Consider the following 23,505-nt stretch of genomic DNA (forward strand, 5'->3'; position numbering starts at 1 on the left):
AAACGTTGGGTGAAAGGCTGAGCTGATTGTTTTCTCAGGAGTTTGTCTAAACATCCCGTGAAGGGAATGCCCTGAGAGCGAAACAGCAAGAACAGGGGACAACACCTTGGTGAAAACCCAAGGTGTAGGAGACAGGCCAAAAGAGGAGGGCAGAAAACTGGTAACAGTGTGTGCCCACATCAAAGATCAGGTAGCATTGATATGTTAGGAATATAGGAATGTGCAAGCAAGCACCACTGAAGACCAACAAGGTCAGGAGAGCTCTCCTGATGACATCCTTTCTTGATGAAATGCATAAGGCAGAGCTTGGTGGGCTGACCTCACCAGCGGGCAGCATTTTGAGTGTTCCAGACTAAGTGCAAATGTTTACCTTCTTTCTGTGGCTGTTTTTTTGGATCCTCAGGATACCCCTTTACTTGCTTTTTGACCTCCATTCATGAGGTCTTACATCTCTGGTAAGAGCCTTGTGGTCTTTCAGGTACACTTTATAATGGATTTGTTGTGTTATGTGTGTCACATATCCACTTTTTCAATCAACATTTTACGCTGAATTTGTGTCAGATTTTTTTGCACTTTGCAATATCACACATCTAAATTTTGATGTTATTAGTTGATTTCAGACACTGCAATATTTATTTTTTTCTGTGAGCACTTATTTAAAATGGGAAAAGCACAACACTATTTTTTAGATAATTTACATATGTTGTTCATTCACACATTTTGGTGAGTGCAACATTAAGTTGCGTTCTCATTATTAGTTGCATATCATTAGACCCAGCACAAAGCTGTTTGTTTATTTTTACCATAAATAGACTACCAAGGACAAAATCCTATTTTCTTCATCATCTGTTGAGGTATTACTGGATTGTTGGGATGTCCAAAAGCAGCTCAACAGAGGGGTGGACAATATAACAAAGCAAGCTATCAGGCCCAAAAAAGAAAAAAAAAAAAAAAAACTTGGGACTGCTTGTAGCTCAAAGAGCCACCAAATGGTCCTAAAATCTGAGGCAAACATCAGATGAAGCCTAAATATCCACCTGGCAAAACAAGCAGAAAACCAGATGATAGCCCTGCAAACAGAAAAAATTGCATGATGCTTAAGAAGAACAAGCACCACCAAGAAGCACTCAGTTCTAAAAGAGTGTGGATAAGGAGGAACCTGATCTGTAAGACCATAAGTTTGGATGATGGTCTGCCTGAGTCACCTAAAGGTGGGGGATAGAAAAGCCAGGGTACCCATACAAGGTCCCCCATCTGGAATACAAAGGGAAGCCATATTTGGAAGAAGCAGTGGCTGAGACTCTCACATTCTGAACCGCATCCAGACAATAGAGGGAAATTTCCTTAGGGTAAATTACAGCTGAACAGAGGTAAGGGAGGGCAATGCCCAGATTGAGGTGAAAGGCAGAAACTATTCTAGGCAAACTGGAAGCCCTGGGCCTCAACACCAACCTGCCCATAGGAAAAACAAGAAAGGGTTCCATACAGGATAATATCCCTAGTTCAGATACTCACCTTGAACAGGCAATGGCAACAAGAAACACCACCTACTGGTTGAGAGTAGAAGAGGCATGTCTTTGATGGGTTCACATGAAGTACTTGAAGTGCAAACAGAAATGCTATGTTCTCCATTCCGCTGCATATCACAACTGCAGTACATTTGAAACACCAGTACAGCCAGAGGAAATGCACATACTCAGGTGATGTCCTAGACCTGGTCCCAACATGCAACATAGGGTTCTCCAGGCAATACCAGACTGGCCTAAAATGTAAAGGCTGAGTATGTGGAAGCAGATGGTGTCGCACCATAAAAAATACAGCACGAGAACACCAGTATGGGAAAAAACTGGGAAAACCAGCTAACGAACCCCCTTTTCATGACAAAGCAGGAATGGGGTAGTGCAGCTCACTGAACAGGGAAGCTAACAAGACAGGGAAAGGAGAGGCATGGGAGAAAAGCTGCAGCTCTGACCTGGAGTTAATATTCTAAAGAATCTCCAGAATACTGGCCTGGTTGCTAGCACAGTCCTGTGAAACTGAACACAGATCGGGTTACACATACTCACGATGTGCCACAGCCCTGGACCTGGCATACAAGGAATCCCCAGACAATATTAGACTGATTTTAAATGTGAAGTCCTGTGATAGCTAGAGCACAGGTGCTTTTCATCACTAGGAGGACAGGCTATTGAAGAGAGATCTTCAGTATGGAAAAACTGGGAAATCTGTGCTCAGTGCACGAAAGAAAAGTCCTGGACTTCATATATCGGGTATAAAAATCTAACAATGTATGTAGGCTGACTGAAGAGACCACTTTTTTTTTTTTTTTTAGCTAGCTGGAGAAAATCATCCAGGATTTCAGTATATTGGATATGCATCTAAGTGCTAACCCTGTTGGCTGACTGTAGAGATGTCCAGGATTTTATACATCTGGAATGAATCTTCCAGCAGCTGTTGAAAGAAACTATCCAGAAACTTCTTCCAAAATGATCAGCGAACAAGAGAGATGAAAAAAACATGCCCACTATCCTGAGGACACTAGCAAAACTAAGGCGTAAAGGTTATCCTAACTAAGGCAAGGCTATCATGTGCTGGCTGAGAAATTTTTTGTTGCCAGTGTTCATTTCTTTTGTGTTCCACCAGGCAGGTGCATCAGGGTCCTGGACCTGTAAGGCAGCCTGTAGCTAACTCAGCATGTGTCACCAGTGCCCAGAAGGCACATTACAGGCCGACTTCACACCTTCTTCCTTGCAGGTTTTGGGTACAGTCCCCCAAGGCAAAGCTGAGGAGTTAGTTGCTCTGCAATTGCAGAAGAATCCTACCAGCAGGAAATGAGAAAAAGGAAATGGTTTGTTTTTCTCAGAGCAGAAAGACTAAATAGGTTCTTCTGTGAACACTAGCAAAAATCTGAGGCTTGCCAGTGTCCAATCTTCTGCAAGCAGAAACATGACTCAAGGTTCCAGAATACTTCTGTGTTCCAAAATGTATAATGAAAAGGCTTGGGCAAAAGTGCAGCTTGCAGAATACCTATTAAAAGTTATAAAAAACTCATAAAAAGGACCTGTCTGACCCTGAAGTATAAGACTGTTTAAATCTAGGTCCATTTTAACATATCCAAAGCACTAAATAAACCATACCTTAAAAACAGAACAGCGAACATCAGCAGAACTGATATCACCAGCAAGATCACCAAGGATCTTCTTCATAAGGTCTGCCAGCATAGCTGGTGGGATCATCTCCCAATACTTAGCAGCGATCTTACAGACTCCAAGAACTCCAGTAGATCGAACAAGAGGCTGAGGATCTTCCAAGAGATTCTAGATGATTTGGTGAAAAGAAAATTAACGGTTGTGGGAAATAAGCAACAAAAAACAAAACACAAAGATGTTTTCCCAACTTACAAAAAGTTCCTCAAACTGTTTTTGGATTTCATTGTCCACATCTGCTTGGTTCATATTTGGACTCCGGAGAGGAAAGACTTCAATAAACAGCAAAGCAGCATTGGATCGGACCTCTGAATTTGGAGCCTATTATGTGGAAGCGAATGAACATAATATTTCACAGAAACTACACAGGGAACAATAAACATTCAATTAATATGCTACAAGGTCAGAATTAAAGTTGTCACCTTCAAACCTCGCCAAATAATAGGTTGGTACAGTCTGTACAGCATCTCATCCACACCTTGACGCAGCTTCTGCTGGTGAAAATAGCTTAGTACCTAGGACAACACAAAATAACGTAACAGTCACAAAAAATGACTTAATGTGAATAAATACACTGCTCAAAAAAATTAAAAGGAACACTTTGAAAACACATCAGATCTCAATGGGGAAATATATCATGCTGGATATCTATACGGATATGGACTGGGTAATGTGTTAGGAGCGTAAGGATGCCCCGTCGTCTGATGGAAATTAAAATTATCAACCTACAGAGGACCGAATTCAAAGACACCCCGAAAATCAAAGTGAAAAAATGATGCAGCAGGCTAGTCCATTTTGCTGAAATTTCATTGCAGCAACTCAAAAAAAATTATACTCAATAGTTTGAATAAAAATTAAGTAGTGTTGCGAGAGTAGCTACGAGAAGTACAATACAATATTAATAAATCAATAAAAATAAAGGGCACAAGGGTGGCTAGACCGGTGGGACTGTACGAGTCACTCCCTGCACGAAGGTGCAAACCAAAAAGTAAGAAGCAATTGTTGTCTGGAAAAAAAATGGGTAGAGACAACATCTGACCCTTAATGGTACCTAAGGCTAACTTCATTTTCACTCCCGATTTACAGAAAAGCCAAAATTCCCCCAATCATATCTCCAAGATGCCATTATCTGGCTTCACACCAGGAAACACAAGACCTTCAGGTCCTGTAGTAGATGCGTCTTGAAACCAGCTTCATGGTGCTCAACAGTGTGGAGACAATATGTCAAGACCTGGTCCTCAATATTAGTATAGTACACTGCTCAAAAACATTAAAGGAACACTTTGAAAAAACATCAGATCTCAATGGGGAAAAATATACTGGATATCTATACTGATATGAACTGGGTAATGTGTTAGGAACATAAGCATGCCCCATCGTTTGATAAAAATGATAAATTATCAACCTACAGAGGACTGAATTCAAAGGACACCCCAAAAATCAAAGTGAAAAATAATGCAGCAGGCTAGTTCATTTTGCTGAAATTTCATTGCAGCAACTCAAAATGGTACTAGTTTGTATGGCCACCATGTGCTTATATGCATGCCTGACAACGCCGGGGCATGCTCCTAATGAGACAACAGATGGTGTCCTGCGGTATTTCCCTTCCATATCTGTACCAGGGCATCACTGAACTCCTGGACAGTCTGAGGTGCAACCTGGCAGTGTCGGATGGACCAAAACATGATATCCCTGTGGTGCTCTATTGGATTTAGGTCAGGCGAGCGTGGGGACCATTCAATGGTATCAATACCTTCATCTTCCAGGAACTACCTGCATACTCTCGCCACATGAGATCGGGCATGGTCGTTTACCAGCAGGAACCCAGGATCCACTGCACCAGTGTAGGGTCTGACTTGGGTCCAAGGATTTCATGCCAATACCTTATGGCAGTCAGGGTGCCATTGTCTAGCCTGTAGAGGTCTGTGCGTCCCCCCCATGGATATGCCTCCCCAGACCATCACTGCCCCACCAACAAAACAGTCATCCTGAACGATGTTACAGGCAGCATAATATTCTCCACGGCTTCTCCAGACCCTTTCACGTCTGTCACATGTGGCGGGCATGCCAATTCTGGTGTTCAATGGCAAATGCCAAACAAGCTCTATGGTGCCGTGCATAATTCTCAAATGGATGTTGAACACAACCAGGACTTTTCCAAGAGCTGGTCTCCCAGCCAAACTGAGCATTTGGGGGAGAAGGGCTTTAGTAAGAGAGGTGACCAAGAACTCGATGGTCACACTAACTGAACTCCAGAGATCCCGTGTAGTGATGGGACGAAGTTCTAAAAGGACAACCATCATTGCAGCCCTCCACGGATTTGTGTTTTATGGCAGACAGAAGCCTCTCTACTGTGAAAAACACATGAAAGCCCGCTTGGAGTTTGCAAACATTTTGCAGTAAGCATGAAGATGGACAGAAGACAGCACCCTGTGACAGCAAATCTGGCCAATCTGGATAAGCCAAGACTATGCACAACAGTGAGGATTCGAACACGGAGCTCTGCCCATAACAAGGTCAAGTTTGTTTCCTTCTGAGCAGCACAAATTTTTGCCTGTGCTTTATGCAAGCCACAGCTGTTGCATTGTCTAACTGCACCCTGGCGTGGAGGCCCTGAAGGCAGAGAGACCACTGTAGGAGAGCCAGAAAACTTGCTCAAAGTTCCAGGATGTTAAATATCAATTTATGCTCCTTTGACAACCATGTTCCCTGAAATGAGAGGCTGGCATCAGTCGTTGAGACTTTCCGTTTCACTGAAAGGATTTTCCTGCATCCAGTATCTGCATGGATATTCACCATTCCATAGCCGAGTCAGATGCATTGGCAGATCCAAGGACTCCTGATGTTTGTCCCATGCAAACAGGATATTGAGCTGCAGAACTAGGTAGTGCAACTAGGCATAGAGGAACTGCATTGAAAGTGGCTACCATCTTCCCAGCACTTTCATGCATGCCCAAATCAAGGGAGCTTCCATCAACCTCAGGGACCTTACCTGGGCTTCATGACACAGGCACCTTAGGTTCTCCACAACCTCAGATACCCAATGGCAGTCAGGGAGCCATTGTCTAGCATGTCCAGGACGGCTATAAAAAGCAGAGGTGACGAGTACATAGTTTCCACGCCCCAAAGGACATCATATGTGACGAAACGTGTCGGGTGGAGCTTGTGCATTGGACATCTACATGCTGCTTTCTAACACCAGGAAGTGTACCTGTTCCCGGGATATGAGAATACTCTGTACACAGTGCTGATCTGCTTATCTAAATGTGAGCGCAATACTTTATGTCAATAAATGTGTTTTATAGTTTTATGCGATGGTTGCCCCTTTGTCCTTCTCTGCATGGTCATACTGAAAGGTATAATTGTGAGATTAAGAATGGAGAAGAACTGAAGGCGATATTTCCATCCAGTACCATGATCTAATTAACTCCAATTCCGAGGGATTCAGAGGATATATTCTCTAATGCATTTGTGACTCTTGTATAAGGGTCCATATGTTCTGATAAGAGTCCTACCATTTTCTGGTGGTGGAGCACTAATCATATTGAAGAAATGTGGTGATCTACTGCATGGTTCAATATACTGGGACTATTTTCACATTTGAACTTATTTAATCACTTATATGGTAGCATTAGTTGCGACATCTGAGCGTGCCAATTTATTTATAATATTGTTCATCAACTCCATTTCCGCTTAAATCCAAAATGAAGCCACTTGTTACCAACTTTTGGCTTGTTTACAGTTTGTTTGCTTTTGCTTGATCCAACCTATGTCTACTTCTGGACCCCGGCTTACTCATCTCCTGGTGGTGCGATCCTGATGACAACAACCTGGTACTTACACGCAGCAAAACTCACCTCCACCCTCAGGATCTCTGGTGAACACCGGTTAGTGCTTAGACCCTGCAACTCAGGCGAGTCTGCATCATCAAGAGTGACCTGCTTGTGTGATTATCTTAGATAGCCAGTGGGAGCCTTGCTACTGGTTTCAGCTTATAGATTCTGGTTACCATGCTGCAGACCCAGTCATTTGAGACTTCACGATTCCTTTGTGACATCCCCAAGCAAGAGGGTTCCCCCTTCACTGCGAGGAGGATTTGCCTCCAGAACCAAAGGATTTGGGGTCCAGTTCTTGTTAGGGAATAGGGAAGTTGGCTTCTGCTTAGAATTCAAAGCTGGTTGCTTCTTGGAATCGGAAGGCTTTACCTGGTTCCTCAGTTCTCACTTTCGCCTTCTTCATTAGGGATAAAAGCATGCTTTACCCACAGTCACTTTTTGGATAAAGGAATCCATGGTTGGTCCAAGAAAGTGTTCATATTTAAAAGGGCTGACTCTCCATTTGTTTTGTCCATTCATCTGAAAGTGGCAGCATAGTCCAAATAGCCATCAATATGAACTCCTCTTTGACAGGTATTTCTTTGTACATCAAAAGGACAACCAGCCAGAAATCCAGTGTGCTTTTAATTTGCTGTTGGGAGCTGGCAACAGAGTGCCTCAGCTGCACTGATATTCTAGAAACTGTTGTCAGCCCTGTCTGCTGGACTACAGAACTCTGCTTATCCCATGACCTTTCTGCCCTCTTTAAATGAATACATTAGCCAATGGTATTTCATTGTTCCTGCTAGAAGAGTTTTCTCAGTGGTATTCCAACTCTGACTCCCAGCGACTGCCTGGACCACACATTAAGGAATATGATGGGGAGGGCCGATTTTATACAGGACCTCCCTTAACTAATCACTGTCACTTTTGATTGTTTATATATCCAAAACATTTAATTAACTGGAAAAATGGAAAGTACCATTTCTAATATTTCTTAAGACAGGGGTTAATTTTCTATAAACATCAAGGCCGAGTGATGAATTCAATTACAATCGTTTATAAGTTTTAATACTTCAAGTGCCAGTAAGGAAATTGACTTCTTTCAAATGAAACAGCCACAATACTGAGGATGATAGCTTTTCAATATTTCCAAATGATAAAGTGAAACTCCAGACCTTACGTTTTTTTCTACTTACTGGATGAAATTGGGAAAAGGTTTTGTGGATAGCTGTTTCAGTCATGTTTTTAACTGTTTTGCTGCCAGGCCCTGCGCTCCACTTTTTAAATGTAGGTGGCTAGACAATTTTTGCAATTTTTCCATAGTTTTTAAAATTTTTTCTAACAGCTTTAGGAATTTGTTAAAGTACCCCCCCCAAATCATACATTTTCTGAAAGCACAGGGCCAGTAGAACAAAAAGAAATTGCTACTGATTTTTTTAGGCCTGTTATATTTGCACAAATGTTTATCAAATCAATATTTTGAAATAAAATCATTATTAGAGGACACAAACACAGCAAAAAGTGCACAATTCTGCCTTAATCCATACTAAATTTAAAACTGTATTGAGTCAATAACAAATACTTGTAAATCTAAAATTGAGCCTTTTTGAGAAAGGCTGAAAATCGAAGTTCTGCAAAACTGTAAATAAGCAATATCTATCATAATCACTAATTTCAGTAAATATAGACTAAAATCATTTTACACTAAAACAGAGTGATAAATGAATACAGGAGTGATCTATACTGATCGCTCACTGTGTTCATTCAGGAAGGGGTTGGTAAACATGACATGTTTACCACCCTGGCTCTATGTCCTGATACCGATCTCCCAACCCAGCAGCAGCTTCTGCAGCAGGCAGAAGAGGGAGAAGGTAAAGCCAAGCAGCACTGCTGTGGGGTGAGGGGGCATTCCATGTTGGAGAGTCATGGCCGGATAATATATTTTGGAGAGTTCGATGTCCCCTGAAGCTCCCCCCTACAGTAGCTGAAGCCAACCAGCAGCGCTGCAGGGCAGGGGCGCCAGAGGGTTGTGAGGGTGGGGCCAGTATGGGGGGGGGGGGGGGGGGCGGACAAAGCAGCCGGGAAGAACTATTCTCAGATTTAAATTCCCCTGTGGACCCCCTGCAGCACCCAAATCTAGAGTGAGGGAAGAGAAGAAGCTGGCAGCTGCATTGGAAACACAGGGCAGAGCAGCAGTGGCAGTGTTAGGGGGGGGGGGGGTGTCGTCACATTTAAGACCCACAATTTAAGACCCATCTCACTGCTGCCATTTAACTCTAAACTCCTAGAACGCTTAGTTTATAATCGCCTGAGCTCCTACCTCACTGACAACAACCTTCTTGACCCTTTACAGTCTGGCTTTCGCTCACTACACTCCACTGAAACTGCCCTACTAAAACTCACTAATGATTTACTAGCTGCTAAAACCAATGGCCACTACTCCATACTCTTACTACTTGACCTCTCTGCGGCTTTTGATACGGTTGACCATCCCCTCCTCCTCAAAAAACTCCACTCTCTTGGCCTCAGAGACTATGATCTCTCCTGGTTCTCCTCCTACCCATCGCACCGCTCCTTCAGCGTTACCTATAACGCTGCCTCCTCCTCTTCACTCCCTCTTTCTGTACGGGTCCCTCAAGGTTCTGTCCTTGGACCCCTTCTCTTCTCCATCTACACCTCTTCCCTTGGTCACTTGATAAACTCCCATGGCTTTAGGTACCATCTCTATGCTGATGACACACACATCTATCTTTCTACCCCTCACCTCACCAGTCTCCTCTCGCATTACTAACCTACTGACATATCGGCATAGATGTCACTCCACTTCCTAAAAACTCAATCTTTCCAAAACTGAGCTCTTAGCATTCCCTCCAGCCCATGCCCCTCCCCTGACTTCTCCATCAAGATCAATAACACAATCATCAGTCCCTCCCCTCATGCCAGGGTACTAGGCATCCAATCACTCTCCAAATCTTGTAGACTTCACCTCTGCGACATTTCAAGATACGCCCGTTCCTAACCTCAGAAACTACTAAGCAACTTATTCACTCCCTGGTTATATCTCGCCTTGACTATTGTAACTCCCTCCTCATTGGCCTACCTAATCGCAGGCTATCCCCTCTTCAGTCTATCATGAATGCTGCTGCCAGACTCATCCACCTTACTAACCGTTCTGTATCTGCCACCCCTCTCTGCCAATCCCTCCACTGGCTTCCCATTGCCCAACGGATAAAATTCAAAACATTAACAAGAAGATATAAAGCCATTTATAACTCAGCCCCAAATTACATCACCAATCTTGTCTCTAAATATCACCCAAACCATACTCTCCGCTCCTCGCAAGACCTCCTACTCTCTAGCTCCCTTGTCCCCTCCTCCCGTGCTCATCTCCAGAACTTCTCCAGAGCTTCCTCCATGCTCTGGAACTCTCTACCCCAATTTATCAGACTATTGCCTACTCTGCTCACTGTTAGGCGATCTCTGAAAACCGCTCTCTTCAGGGAAGCCTATCCTGCCCTCAGCTAATAATGGAATCTTCTACTCTTCCAACCAGTCCATCCCCCACAGTTACTACCTTTTGTACCAATAGCCCCTCCCTCCTAGATTGTAAGCTCCAAGGAGCAGGACCCTCCTGTCCCTCTTGTACTGAACTGTATTGTTGCTGTATTCTCTCCTGTTATATTGTAAAGCGCTGAGCAAACTGTTGGCGCTATATAAATCCTGTATAATAATAATTTTAGCTAAATTTGTCGATTGATTTGATCAGTAGACTCTGCTGCACAGTTTGGCTATAAGTTCATGGTCACTGAAGCGATCATGAGCTTTTAACAAATGGAGGAATGCTATGTCAGTATGGCCTACTGACCTGGCCAGCTGGAAGCAGTTATGTAGTTCTGCAGCGACAGGGTTAAAAGGTGCAAATTTCTCTTAGTTTGGGGAGATTTCCTTTCACGTCACAGAGCAGAAAGGGAAGGAAACTGTCCGCAGTGGAGGAAAAAGACAGCAGTAAGAGCCAAACAAAGTTTCAAATCCTTCCTCAAATTGTTGACCAAAAAAGATCATCAAGCTCAAACTTTCAGTACTTAGTCAAAACAATTCTGTAGCTTTAAACGTTATCAGGTTTTGACTACACACCTCTCTCACTTTGGTGTGCACTGGAGATTTTCTTGGCAAGTGAACTCCATGATGCATGAAGTCCTGGATACAAGTGTGTTCAATTGTCTGTTGTACAAAACAAAGGAGATTACATAAAATGCTATTCAGTCATCTTTAAGCATAAATACAAACTTATTATTAAACGCTATGTTAAACTGTTCATTATCCAAGAACAAAACTTTTATATATTGCAGCTTACCAGTTCTTCGATGTGGTTTTTTTTTTCAAGCTATAAACATTTTCTGCAAGTACAGAAAAATACCTGCTGCTATTGGCAAAAATGCAATACCCTTCCTGTGTATTGAAATGAGATTTCAGCGTTATCATACTTCCTAGCTATCTTCTTTGATCTACACCTCCCCCCATCCCTTCAGGTTATGTAGAAAAGGAGAGGGGGTGCATTTGTAGTTTGAAATAGGGAGAGCAGCCTAAAATAACAATGCTGTTCCTCCATTGAAACGGCACATTAAGTGGGCGTAGCCACCCTAGGGCAAAATCCTGAAAAAGACGACTAATGCACACACACTCTCCCCTGCAAGGGTAGGCATCACATACTAGCACATTACGAAAGACTTCCCTTTAAACAAAGCACTCCAGCGGTGCAAAGTCACTGATGAGGAGGCTTCCATCTTCACCCGGTAGTCCTTCCCGGCCAAGCCGTGATGACGTCATTCCAGCACATGCGCGGGAGTCTCAGCTGCGGCACACAACTCTAAAGGAATGTGACAGGTATGCAGTCTCTCCAGAGTACATGCGCCAGCGACATCTCCGCTGCAGCTCACTAGAATATCTCCTAAACGGTGCACGTTTAGGCGAGTCATTTTGAAGAGTTTAACAACACTTTAAAATATTATTAAACCCTAGAACAAAAATGCATACCAATTCTTAGATGTGGTGGCTGTATTAGCTTTTATTTTTTTATTTTAATTAAAGCAGAAGTAAAACGCCACTAACTTGCAACTACAGGTAAATCTATAAAAAGGGTTACCTCTAGGTACAGTAAAGGTCTCCTAAACCAGCAGTGTTTAGGAGATATTCATATTTGAAGCAGCCGTTGTTGGCACATGTGCACTGCCGAGTGTGCCATCAATTCAGAGTGCTGTGCTGCAGCTGTGACTGCCGTGCACATGTGTGGGAGTGACGTCATTGCGGCCCAGCTATTTAAACGGTCTGGAAGAGCAGGTGAAATTGGAAGCGCCAACAGCATGCCACCAGAGGGCTTCAAGGTAAATATGTCATAATGTGCTAGCATGTATTATAAAGTGTAGTCTTCCAAGATGGCAACCGGAGCAGCAGCATAACTCTCAGCTCCGGTTGCCTCCGCGCTCCCGCCCGCCATCCCCGTGAGCACGACCGGCAAGGATCTCCCCTACCCCCTTACCTGGAAGGGAGACCTGTCCTCCTCGGCGGCGGCGTACGATCGCAGCGGCAGACGATCCCGCCCTCCTGCCTGGTCCCCCACGTGGTCCTGCAACGCGGCGCTGGTCCGTCATCACCCTGCCGCCCCTCCTCAAGCCGACAACACACTGCGAGCTGCGGCCCGCCACCGCCCAAGGTATGTTGTGCACGAAGGGGAGCGGCTGGCCAAGCCTCCCCACCGTTCCACCCCTGCCTCCACTGCAGTGGCGCCCATCCCGCAGGGCCCAGTCGCTGTCACTTGCTACAAAACCACTAGCCACCAGGGACACAAGACAACAGGGGCACCTACCAACCACTAGCCACCAGGGACACAAGAAAACAGGGGCAACTGCATAAGCCTCCCCAGCCCTCAACCTTGCTGCCTCCCACCACCCGCTACGGCCCTGCATCCAGGCCGCACGCCACCACAGCTGAGCCCAAAGCCACACAAACCACCAGGCCAACCGCACCGTTCAGCCCCCACCTCACAACCCTACCACCTGGGTAGTTTGAGGGCAGGGAGAGGGCACCGGCGGACCCCCAACCCTACCGTGAAGGAGCAAGGGACCCGCACCACCTAGGCCTACCTCAATACCAAAGCACCTGGCCCGGCAGGGCCTGTAGCGGCCTACCACGACACACCCCTCCCAAAGGGAGCCAGCTTCTGGCCTAAAGGAGCTCCACCCGCACATCCCCACCCACACTCGTAAGAGTGACCTGAAGCAAGTGTTTTCCACACTACTGAGCCCAGCAGATGATCTTGGCCTGGTGAGACCCACCATCACCTCCCACGACGCAACCCTGCTCTGACCTGCTGAGCCCAACGGATGACCTCGACCTGGTGAGGCCTACCATCGCCCACCACAACGCAACCCTGCACGGACCTGAAGCCCATCTGATGACCCTCGGGAGTACAGCGCGGGAGAAGGCCCGACTGTTGATTCTGCGATCCCCCAGCCCTACTACGCCCATCTCCCACAGCTGATGCCCACCCCTCACAACCTTCTCTACATCTCATCTCCACCACCTGGAAAACACCTCCACTGCTGACGTTCACCCTTCATCTCCTCAAACCAAACCTCACCCCTCAAACTGAGACTTTTACAAACTGGAACTTGCAGCTTGACTACCCTTGGCCACAACCTATTGACCTGAACTCTACCCATCCTGATCCTAGGCACGAGAACTCTAGCTACCGGAAGACACAGCTACGAGATACGCCACTGCATGCTAGACTATCTGCAACCAAGCTTCCCACCACACCTGTCCGCCACTCCGTTTACCTCCCTAAAATGCCTACTTTATTCCTCCTCCTCATACTATTCTCCTCCGTTCCCAAAATCTCTTCTCTATATCCCTCTGCTCCTCCAAACAACTGTACATTGCGCCCTCACTGCTTCCTTCTCCCCTCTACGGCTCTCACCACCTCCTCCTGATACTCCACTCTCCCACTGACCCAAACACCTCCACTGGTAGATTTACGCGCTCTTGTACATCCCGCTCCCATGCCACCTTTCTCACCCTTCTTCTCCTAACCGCAGGGGACATCTCCCTGAACTCTGGTCCTCCACCATCTCGCTCACCCACAAGGCACCCTCCCACTTCCACGACCTGCCGCAACCCCCTCAATCTAATACCTGTCCCTCTGCTCCCCAAAACCACCCCCCGTTTTCGTGTGTACTCCTGAACGCCCGATCGGTTTGCAACAAGCTCACCGCCATCCACGGCCTCTTTGTTTCCCGCTCCCTCAACCTCTTAGCGATCACTGAAACCTGGATCCAAGCCACTAACTCTACCTCCCCTGTGGCACTCTCCTATGGAGGTCTCATCTGGACCCACTCACCCAGACCCAGCGGTTGAAAAGGTGGTGGGGTTGGTCTGCTCCTGTCACCGCTGAGCACCTTCCAAGTCCTCCCAAACACCCCCCTCTTTATCCTTCTCCTCCTTTGAGGCCCACTGCATCCGACTATTCTCTCTAACCCCCCTGAGGATTGCTGTAATCTATCGGCCTCCTGGACCAGTGTCCCGCTTCCTCAATGACTTCTCTGCCTGGCTACCCTTCTTTCTCTCTTCCGAGCTACCCACCATCATCCTTGGAGACTTCAACATCCCTGTCAACATCAATAACCCGGCTACATCCCAACTCCTCCACTTAACCTCTTCTTTTGCACTCGCACATTGTATACAATCCACCACCCACTCCGACGGGAACATCCTGGACCTTGTCTTCTCCCATCTCTGCACTCCCCACAACCTCACTAACATCCCCTTCCCTCTCTCTGACCACAAATTTATTACCTTCTCCATCTCCTCGTCCTCAAACACCTACCCCTCCAAATGTCAAACTATCACCAGCCGAAACCTCCGCAAACCTGAATCCTGCCCCCTTCCACTCTGCAGCTGATCAACTTTACAACAGTATCCTTCCCCTGTCCTGCCCTGACCTGGCCACTACTGCTTATAACAACTCGCTGTCAACCGCTCTAGACTCGCTAGCGCCTCTTACCACACAAAGCATTAAACCCCGACCGCTTCAGCCCTGGCAGACTGATCACACCAACACTCTCAAACGACGCAGTCGTGCGCTGGAGCGACTATGGCGCAAAACCAGATCCCAACTAGCGTTCACCCAATAGAATTCTGCCTTTCACACCTACACTTCCTCCCTCCACGCTGCCAAGCAAGCCTATTTTCTGACCCTCATCAATACCCTCTCCTCCAGTCCTCACCGGCTCTTCTCTACTTTCAATTCTCTACTCTCTCCACCCCCACCTTCACCCAGTACCTCACTCACCGCCCCCGAGATTGCCAATCACTCCAAAAACAAGATTGACGCAATTTGTAGGGACATCACCGCTACTCAGACTTCCACCCCACCTATCACCCCTCACACGGAAACCCCCTCAACACCCCTCTCCCTTGACCTCACCACTGTCCAGACCTCCGCCCCACCTAACATCCCTCACACTGAGGCCCCCTCAACACTCCACTCCTTTGACCATGCTACCACTGAGGAGGTCACTAAGGTCTTCTCTGAAGCCCGCCTCACCACCTGCCCCCTAGACCCTATCCCCTCACAACTCCTACGATCTCCCTCCTCCTCCATCCTACGCTCCCTCACTCACATCTTTAATCTCTCCCTCTCTACTGGCGCATTCCCCTCCCCTCTGAAGCACACCCACATCACTCCCATACTTAAAAAGCCCTCCCTGGACCCCACCAACCTGAACAACCTTCGACCCATCTCCCTGCTGCCATTTACATCCAAATTCCTTGAGCGCTTAGTCTATAATCGCCTAAGCTCCCACCTCAACGACAACAACCTCCTCGATCCCCTACAGTCTGGCTTCCGTCCCCTACACTCCACCGAAACTGTCTTACTAAAACTCACCAACGACCTGCTAACCACCAAAGCTAATGGCCACTATTCAGTGCTCCTACTCCTCGACCTCTCCGCGGCTTTCGACACAGTCGACCACCCCCGCCTCCTCAAAAAACTCCACTCTCTTGGCCTCAGAGACTCCACTCTCTCCTGGCTCTCTTCCTATCTATCACAACGCTCCTTCGGTGTTACCTATAACGCTACCACCTCCCCCTCACTCCCCCTCTCTGTTGGGGTCCCTCAAGGCTCTGTCCTCGGGCCCCTTCTCTTCTCCATCTACACCTCCTCCCTTGGCCAACTGATACACTCTCACGGCATCAACTACCATCTCTATGCCGACGACACGGAAATCTATCCCTCTACCCCCTCGCCTCACCCCTTCAGTCTCCGCCCGAATCACTAGCCTACTGAACGACATATCGGATTGGATGTCACTCTACTTCATCAAACTGAACCTTTCCAAAACCGAGCTCCTAGCTTTCCCCTTAGCCCAGTGGTGGGCAACCTTTTTTTTCAACTAAGCCAAATCTCGCCAAAACCACGACTGAAATTTATTTTGAGAACCACATTTTTAAAACTGAAAACACATCCCCCATATAGTAATTCATCCCCCATAGTAATTCATCCCCCATATAGTAATTCATCCCCCATATAGTAATTCATTCCCCATATTAATTCATCCCCCATATTAAGTCCCCCCTGTGTCAATTCACTTACCTTTGCTCCACGCGTTCCTCTCGTCGTGTTCCCACGCCGTTCCGGTGTAGCATGAAAATCTGTCTCCTATGAGGATCTGTCCCCCTCGACGTATCTGCGCATGTGCCAGTTTCAGGCATTAGCAGCCGATCGGCGATCTCCGGCACATGCGCAGATACGTCGAGGGGGACAGATCCTCATAGGAGACAGATTTTCATGCTACACCGGTCTTCAGGGCGGACTGTGAGAGGAGCCTAGCGGGAGCCTAGCTCCGCGGGCCGGATTAAAAAGGTCCGCCGAGCCGTAGTTTGCCCATTGCTGCCCTATTGCCTGTCACCTGGTGGGCAGTGTGCTCCGGAGCCGCAGCCAAGGTGAAAAAGAGCTGCATGCGGCTCTGGAGCCGCGGGTTGCCGACACTCGCCCTAGCCCATGCCCCCCCCCCCCCCCCGACTTTTCCATCACGACCAACAATGCCACCATCAGTCCCACCCCGCAAGCCAGAGTACTTGGTGTCATCTTAGACTCCAATATGTCCTTCCAGCCCCAGGTCCAATTGCTGACAAACTCATGTAGACTCCACGTCCGCATTATCTCCAAAATACATCCGTTGCTAACCCCAGAAACTACTAAGCAACTTATTCACTCCCTTATATCACGACTTGACTACTGCAACTCCCTCCTCACCGGCCTACCTCACCACAGGTTATCCCTGCTTCAGTCGATCCTGATAACTGCAGCCAAACTCATCCACCTTACCAACCGCTCTGTTTCTGCCACCCCCCTCTGGCTTCCAATTGCCCAACGGATCAAATTCAAAATGCTAACATTGACGTAAAAAGCTGTCCATAACACTGCCCCAAAATACATCACTGACCCGATATCCAAATACCACCCAAAACGTACTCTCCGCTCCTCACAAGACCTCCCATCTAGTTCCCTGGTCACCTCCTCCCATGCCCGCCTCCAGGACTTCTCCAGGGCTTCCCCATCCTCTGGAACTCCCTACCCCAATCCATCAGACTATCACCTACTCTCCTCTCCTTTAGGCGCACCCTGAAAACCCACCTCTTCAGGGAAGCCTACCCCGCCCTCTGCTAACCGCCAATCTCCTCCACTCTTCCTACCACTCCATCCCCCACAGCTATTCCTCCCGTACCACTATCCCCTCCCTCCTAGATTGCAAGCTCCAAGGAGCAGGGCCCTCGAACCCCTCGTGTATTGCATTGTTATTGTACTGTTTCATGTATTGTCTCCCATTGTAATGTACAGCACTGAGCGAAGTGTTGGCGCTATATAAATACAGTATAATAATAATAATAAAAAAGTATACCCAAGTCAATTTTTATTTTTTTTAAAGGACGGGAATAGTTTAAACCCATGCCGGGTTTTTTTGCCATCTGTGCCCCACTTGTGGGAAGTAATAGGAAGCAAGAGTAAACTATCTCCAAAGTTAGGGGTAATTCTCCGTTTTCACAAGTGCAACAAGTGTCCCTAGGTTTTCCCTTTTATTCTTGTTCAGGTGACAACTAAAAATATAAGATTTTCCCTCACTTTTGAAGTGAAAATGGTCATCAGGACAAAAGAGGAGGCACACAAGCTAAACTTACAGATTTTCCAACCCTATCTTCAAATTTATACAAAGCTAAATAAACTTCTGGCCTTTTAAATACACTTTAACCCTTTAAATCACAATCAAAAGGATTATCAGAACAAAAATTGTGTTGAAAACTGTATTATCAAGCCAATATGCCATACAATCAAAATTATCCTAAAAAACTGTTAGTTCACATTTTCTGCACTTTTCCCACAAAACCCCCTATGCATTCCAGGATCCTCAGCACATTAAATACCACTGTTCAGCTAGCAAAAATGGTGTTTCCTTCCCTCTATATGAGCCAGCAAAAACTCCTTAGTGCTTGGGCTGGACATGCCAGTGGGAAGTGAGAGAGTGAAGTGTTCACATGCGCAACAAGCAAAAGCAGCTGATGGGGGTGCATTTCCAACATCCCGATTGTCCTACCATTTTAGGCAGGGCAAAGGGGGATCGAGTGTCAAGGATATTTTGTTGACAGGCCATGCACAGACTACACATATTGAAGGGGAAAAGGAGCACCTTTTTCACTGACTGAACAAAAATATATAAATGTGCTTGGGATCATGAAACACTGTTTTTTTTGGGGGAAAAGTGCAATAAAAAAGGTGAACACTTTAAATTGCGGGGGCACAATGCACCAAATTCTCTGCATCCAAAACGACTGAAATGCAACAAGTGAACTTTCATTATTGCAGTTCTTACAAAACAGGAGCTCTGACATTGATAATCACTTAGAGGTTTGTAGGTTAAAATCAGTGCAGTACAAGTAATTAGGGAGAAAAGACAATACCGTTAAAAGGTCTCCAGATGCTTTTTTCCATGCTCTAAAATAAATGTCTGCAACATGGCACATCAATGACCTAGTAAGAAAATGAAAAAATTTTAAAAATTTCAGCACTGTCAAAAAAAAAATACACACAGAAAAACCTCAATTATAAACTATATCTATAGCCAACCCTTTATTTTTTCTCTTTTTCCATTTTAACAAAGAAAGTTTTAAACCTTCAGGTGTTTATTTGCTGTCTGTAACATGTTAAAAAGATTTCCTTTAGCTTCCTGTTCCAGATACACAATAAGCAAAAGGAAATCTTTTCAATGTTGTGACCTGATCAGGCCAGATTAGCATCCCTGCTGGAAGATTTCACCCTTATTCTGGTGACAACTGCAAAACAGTGAACTTCCCATCATTTTCTGTTTCACTGCCATGGCATATACGGAAGGTGAATTAATCCAGTTTGAAAGCAAAGCAAACAAAAATCTGAGGAGGTGTCCCAACAGTTCCAAACACTTTTTAAAATTAGAAAACAAAAAAAAGAAAAATAGTTGTGGCTAGAGATACACTTAGGCCTTGTTTACATTCTGCAAGGGCACAAAGAAAACAACTGTTCTCTTTGTACCCTGTTTACAACACTGGTATCATGTGCAGATTTTTTCTGTGCAGGAATCTGCAATGTATATAAAACTCATAGCAGCTTCCTTGGCTGAAAAAAATAGGAGGGTTTAGTTCCACTTTGAGTAACAGCAGGTAGTAATAACATCTGATAATGGGTTAAAAATAAAAAAAGAAGAAAATGTAAAAATGCACAGCATGCACTAAAAATAAAATTTCTCGTTTGCTCCTTTTGGTCCACTGCAAGTATTTTGTGGGAAAGAATGGGCTGCGACTTGTCATGTGACTGATGTTCAAAGTTGCATGACAAGTCAAACAAGTGTGAATGAAGCCTCAGTGCAAAGAAAAAAAAAAAAAAAACAACACCTGTTGATCGTGCCAGAAATTCAAAGCTGTATCGTGTCCTTTGCACACTTCCCGTTATCTCTAAGAGTCCTCCTAGTTTACTAGGCAGCAAGGCAAGGATCACGATGACCTTTTTTTTTCACCATCTCAGTCCTTATGAAGAGATTTCCCTTCACTTCCTGTTTCATAGCCAAACAGGAAGTGAAAGGAAATCTCTGCAAATCAGTGAATTCTTTGGGGACCTCCAGGTCACAAGAACTAGTGTCTCCATTGGAAGGTTTCCCCTTTCACTTTTATGGGGACAACCTAAAATTTGTGATTTTCTTTTACTTTCACTTTCAATGAAAATGGTAAACAGGACAAAGAGGGTGAATCACCTTAACGGGGCACAGACTGCAATAAACATTAAGTGTTCTAATCCCTCTTCACTCTATCCAAAACTAAAATAAAAGTGTTGCCTTTAGTTATAGTTTAAAGTGGATGTAAAGGCTCAAGGTTTTTTTTACCTTCATGCATTCAATGTATGAAGGTAAAAAACCTCTGTACAGCAACTCCCCCAGCCCCCCTAATACTCACCTAAGCCATCTCTCGATCCAACAATGTGCACTGAAGTCTCGGCAATCCCGGGACGCCTCTCCTCATTGACTGAGACAAAAGCCGGAGCCATTGGCTCCCGCTGCTGCCAATTTAAGCCAGTGAGCCAAAGAGAAGAGGGAGGGGGCAGGGCCAAGCCACAGCTCCTTGTGTGAATGGACACACGGAGCAGCAGGCTCCCCAATAGGAAGCTGCTTGCAGTAGGAGCACCCAACAGGAGGGAGGGGCCAGGAGCATCGGCAGGGGACCCGAGAAGAGGAGGATCTGGACTGGTCTTTACAAAAACCACTGCAGAGAACAGGTAAGTATGTGTTTGTCATTAAAAAAAAAAAAAAAAAGTAAGCCTTTAAAGGTGCTGCTAATCCCAGGACCCTGCATTCACTATATCTGGTATCTCCCACAGTACATGGAAGTGCAATTATTTTAGTAAAACTGCTAAATACCTTTTCTCATCAACAGTTAGAGCAGTCTTGTGACTTCTATCAGTGTCCAGCTGGTTAAAACTTGTAGTTTTTATTCTCCTCTCAATGCCCTACCAGATTACATAAACCCTGACCCTCTGTTCAGTGCTGGCTAGCCCTGTGCTCATCACATGCACCCTCCCAAGAAATAGGGAAAAAAAAAAAAAAAACACTAGCAATACACACCAAACTGAGCATGTGTAGAGTGTCCCCGAGGCTGTGTTCTATCAGGAGATGAAATGGGGAACATAGAAGGGGAGGATCAGAGAAGACAGGATCAAACATTTTTTTTACATAATGCATAGGATTAACCCCTTCGGTTCCACAGCGAGCATAACAAGCATGCTTTACTGCATATACAGACTGATTTTTACTGTTGTGGGTTTAGTAACACTTTAATATATAGCGTTTTAAAAATTACACACATATACAGTTAGGTCCATATATATTTGGACACAGGCACAATTTTGTTTTTTTTTCCAGGTATTTACCAAAACATATTCAAGCTATAGTTATATAATGGATATGGGCTGAAAGTGCGCACACTTAGGTTTAATTTGAGGGTATGTACATCCAAATTGGAGGAAGGGTTTAGGAATTACAGCTCTTAAGAGAAGCCACCCCCCCCCCTTTTTTTTTTTTAACGGATCAAAAGTAATTGGACATATGAATATAATCATAAATAAAATGTTAATTTTTAATATTTTGTTGAGAATCCTGGCAATGACTGCCTGAAGTCTGGAACCTATGGACATTACCAAAGACTGAATTGGTTTCCTCCTTTCTGATGCTTTGCCAGACTAACTGCAGCTGTCTTCAGTTGTTTTGTTTGTGGGTCTTTCTTTCTTTAGTTTTGCCTTCAGCATGTGAAATGCTGAATGGGGTTGAGATCAGGTGATTGACTCGGCCATTGCAGAATATTCCACTTATTTTCCTTCAAAAGCTCCTGGGTTGCTTTTGCAGTGTGTTTTGGATCATTGTCCATCTGTACTGTGAAGAGCAGTCCAATCAACTTTGCTGCATTTGGCTGAATCTGGGCGGACAGAATCTCTCTAAAAACTGTAGAATTCATCCGGCTGCTTCTGTTTTCTGTCACATCATCAATAAACACCAATGACCCAGTGCCACTGGAAGCCATGCATGCCCATGCCATCACACTGCCTCCATGTTTTACAGATGACGTTGTGTGCTTTGGATCATGACCTATTCCAAGCCTTCTCCACACTTTTTTCTTCCCGTCATTCTGGTACAGATTAATCTTAGTTTAATCCATCCAAAGAATGCTTTTCCAGAACTGGTCTGACTTTTTTAGATGTTTTTTGGCAAAGACTAATCTTGCTTTTCTATTCTTCAGGTTTATGAATGGTTTGCACCTTGTGGTGAGCCCACTGTATTTGCTCTCATGAAGTCTTCTCTTGATTGTAGACTTTGACAATGATACGCCCACCTCCTGGAGAGTGTCCTTCACTTGTCTGGATGTTGTGAATGGGTTTTTCTTTACCATAGAGAGGATCCTGCAATCACCCACCACTGTTGTCTTCCGTGGACATCCATGACTTTTTATGTTGCTGAGCTCACCAGTGCGTTCTTCTTTCCTCAGAATGTACCAAACTGTTGATTTGGCCACTCCTAATATTGCCGCTATCTCTCTGATGGATTTGTTTAGTTTTTGAAGCCTTACAATGGCCTGTTTCACTTGCATGGACAGTTCCTTTTAACTGATGACTTAGGTTCACAGCAATAGATTTCAAATGCATATACCACACTTAGAACCAACTCCAGACCTCTAACTTGCTTAACTGATGAAGAAATAATGGAGTAGCCCACACCTGGCCATGAAACAGCTTTTGGTTCAATTATTTATGGTCCCTTGAAAAGGGGGACTGGCTACTCTTAAGAGCTGTAATTCCTAAACCCTTCCTCCAATATGGATGTACATACCCTGAAATTAAACCCGAGAGTGTGTACTTTCAGCCCATATCTATTATAGAACTAGAACTTGAATATGTTTTGGAAAATACTTGAAAAAAAAAAAACGAAAAAATTGTGCCTGTGTCTAAATATATATGGACCCAACTGTACACATACATTCCTAACCACTTGCCCTCCAGAGGATTCACCCTCCTTCCTAACCAGGCCATTTTTTGCGTTACAGCGGTGCGTTACATTAACCGTTTCAATACCGTGCAATTTTACACCTTCCTGCCCAGGCCATTTTTCAGGTTTCAGCGCTCTCACACTTTGAATGACAATTGTGCGGTCATACAACATTGTACCCAAACTAAAATTTTATCATTTTCTTCACACAACTAGAGCTTTTCTTTTGGTGGTATTTAATCACTGCTGGGGTTTTTATTTTTTGCTAAACAAAAAAAGACTAAAAATTTTGAAAAAAAACCCCCACATTTTTCTTTGTTTCTGTTATAAAAGTTTACAAATAAATAATTATTCTTCATAAATTTAGGC

General features: G+C 45.1%; 1 protein-coding gene across 1 annotated transcript in view; it reads right to left on the bottom strand.

The window, feature by feature from the left end:
• Nucleotides 1–23,505, bottom strand: part of NCAPG2 (non-SMC condensin II complex subunit G2) — a 74,234-nt gene that overhangs the window by 28,657 nt on the left and 22,072 nt on the right. The window contains exons 8-12 of the mRNA XM_089694159.1: nt 19,040–19,109; nt 11,159–11,245; nt 3,629–3,721; nt 3,402–3,527; nt 3,138–3,317 (exon numbers count right to left, since the gene is read on the bottom strand). Of these exons, the coding sequence (XP_089550285.1) occupies nt 3,138–3,317; nt 3,402–3,527; nt 3,629–3,721; nt 11,159–11,245; nt 19,040–19,109 (556 nt within the window). The remainder of the gene's footprint in view (nt 1–3,137; nt 3,318–3,401; nt 3,528–3,628; nt 3,722–11,158; nt 11,246–19,039; nt 19,110–23,505) is intronic.

Source organism: Staurois parvus, unplaced genomic scaffold, assembly GCF_062004578.1.
Source record: "Staurois parvus isolate SC_StPar_1 unplaced genomic scaffold, SC_StPar_1.0 ptg000005l, whole genome shotgun sequence".
In the NCBI taxonomy this organism is placed as follows: Eukaryota; Metazoa; Chordata; class Amphibia; order Anura; family Ranidae; genus Staurois; species Staurois parvus.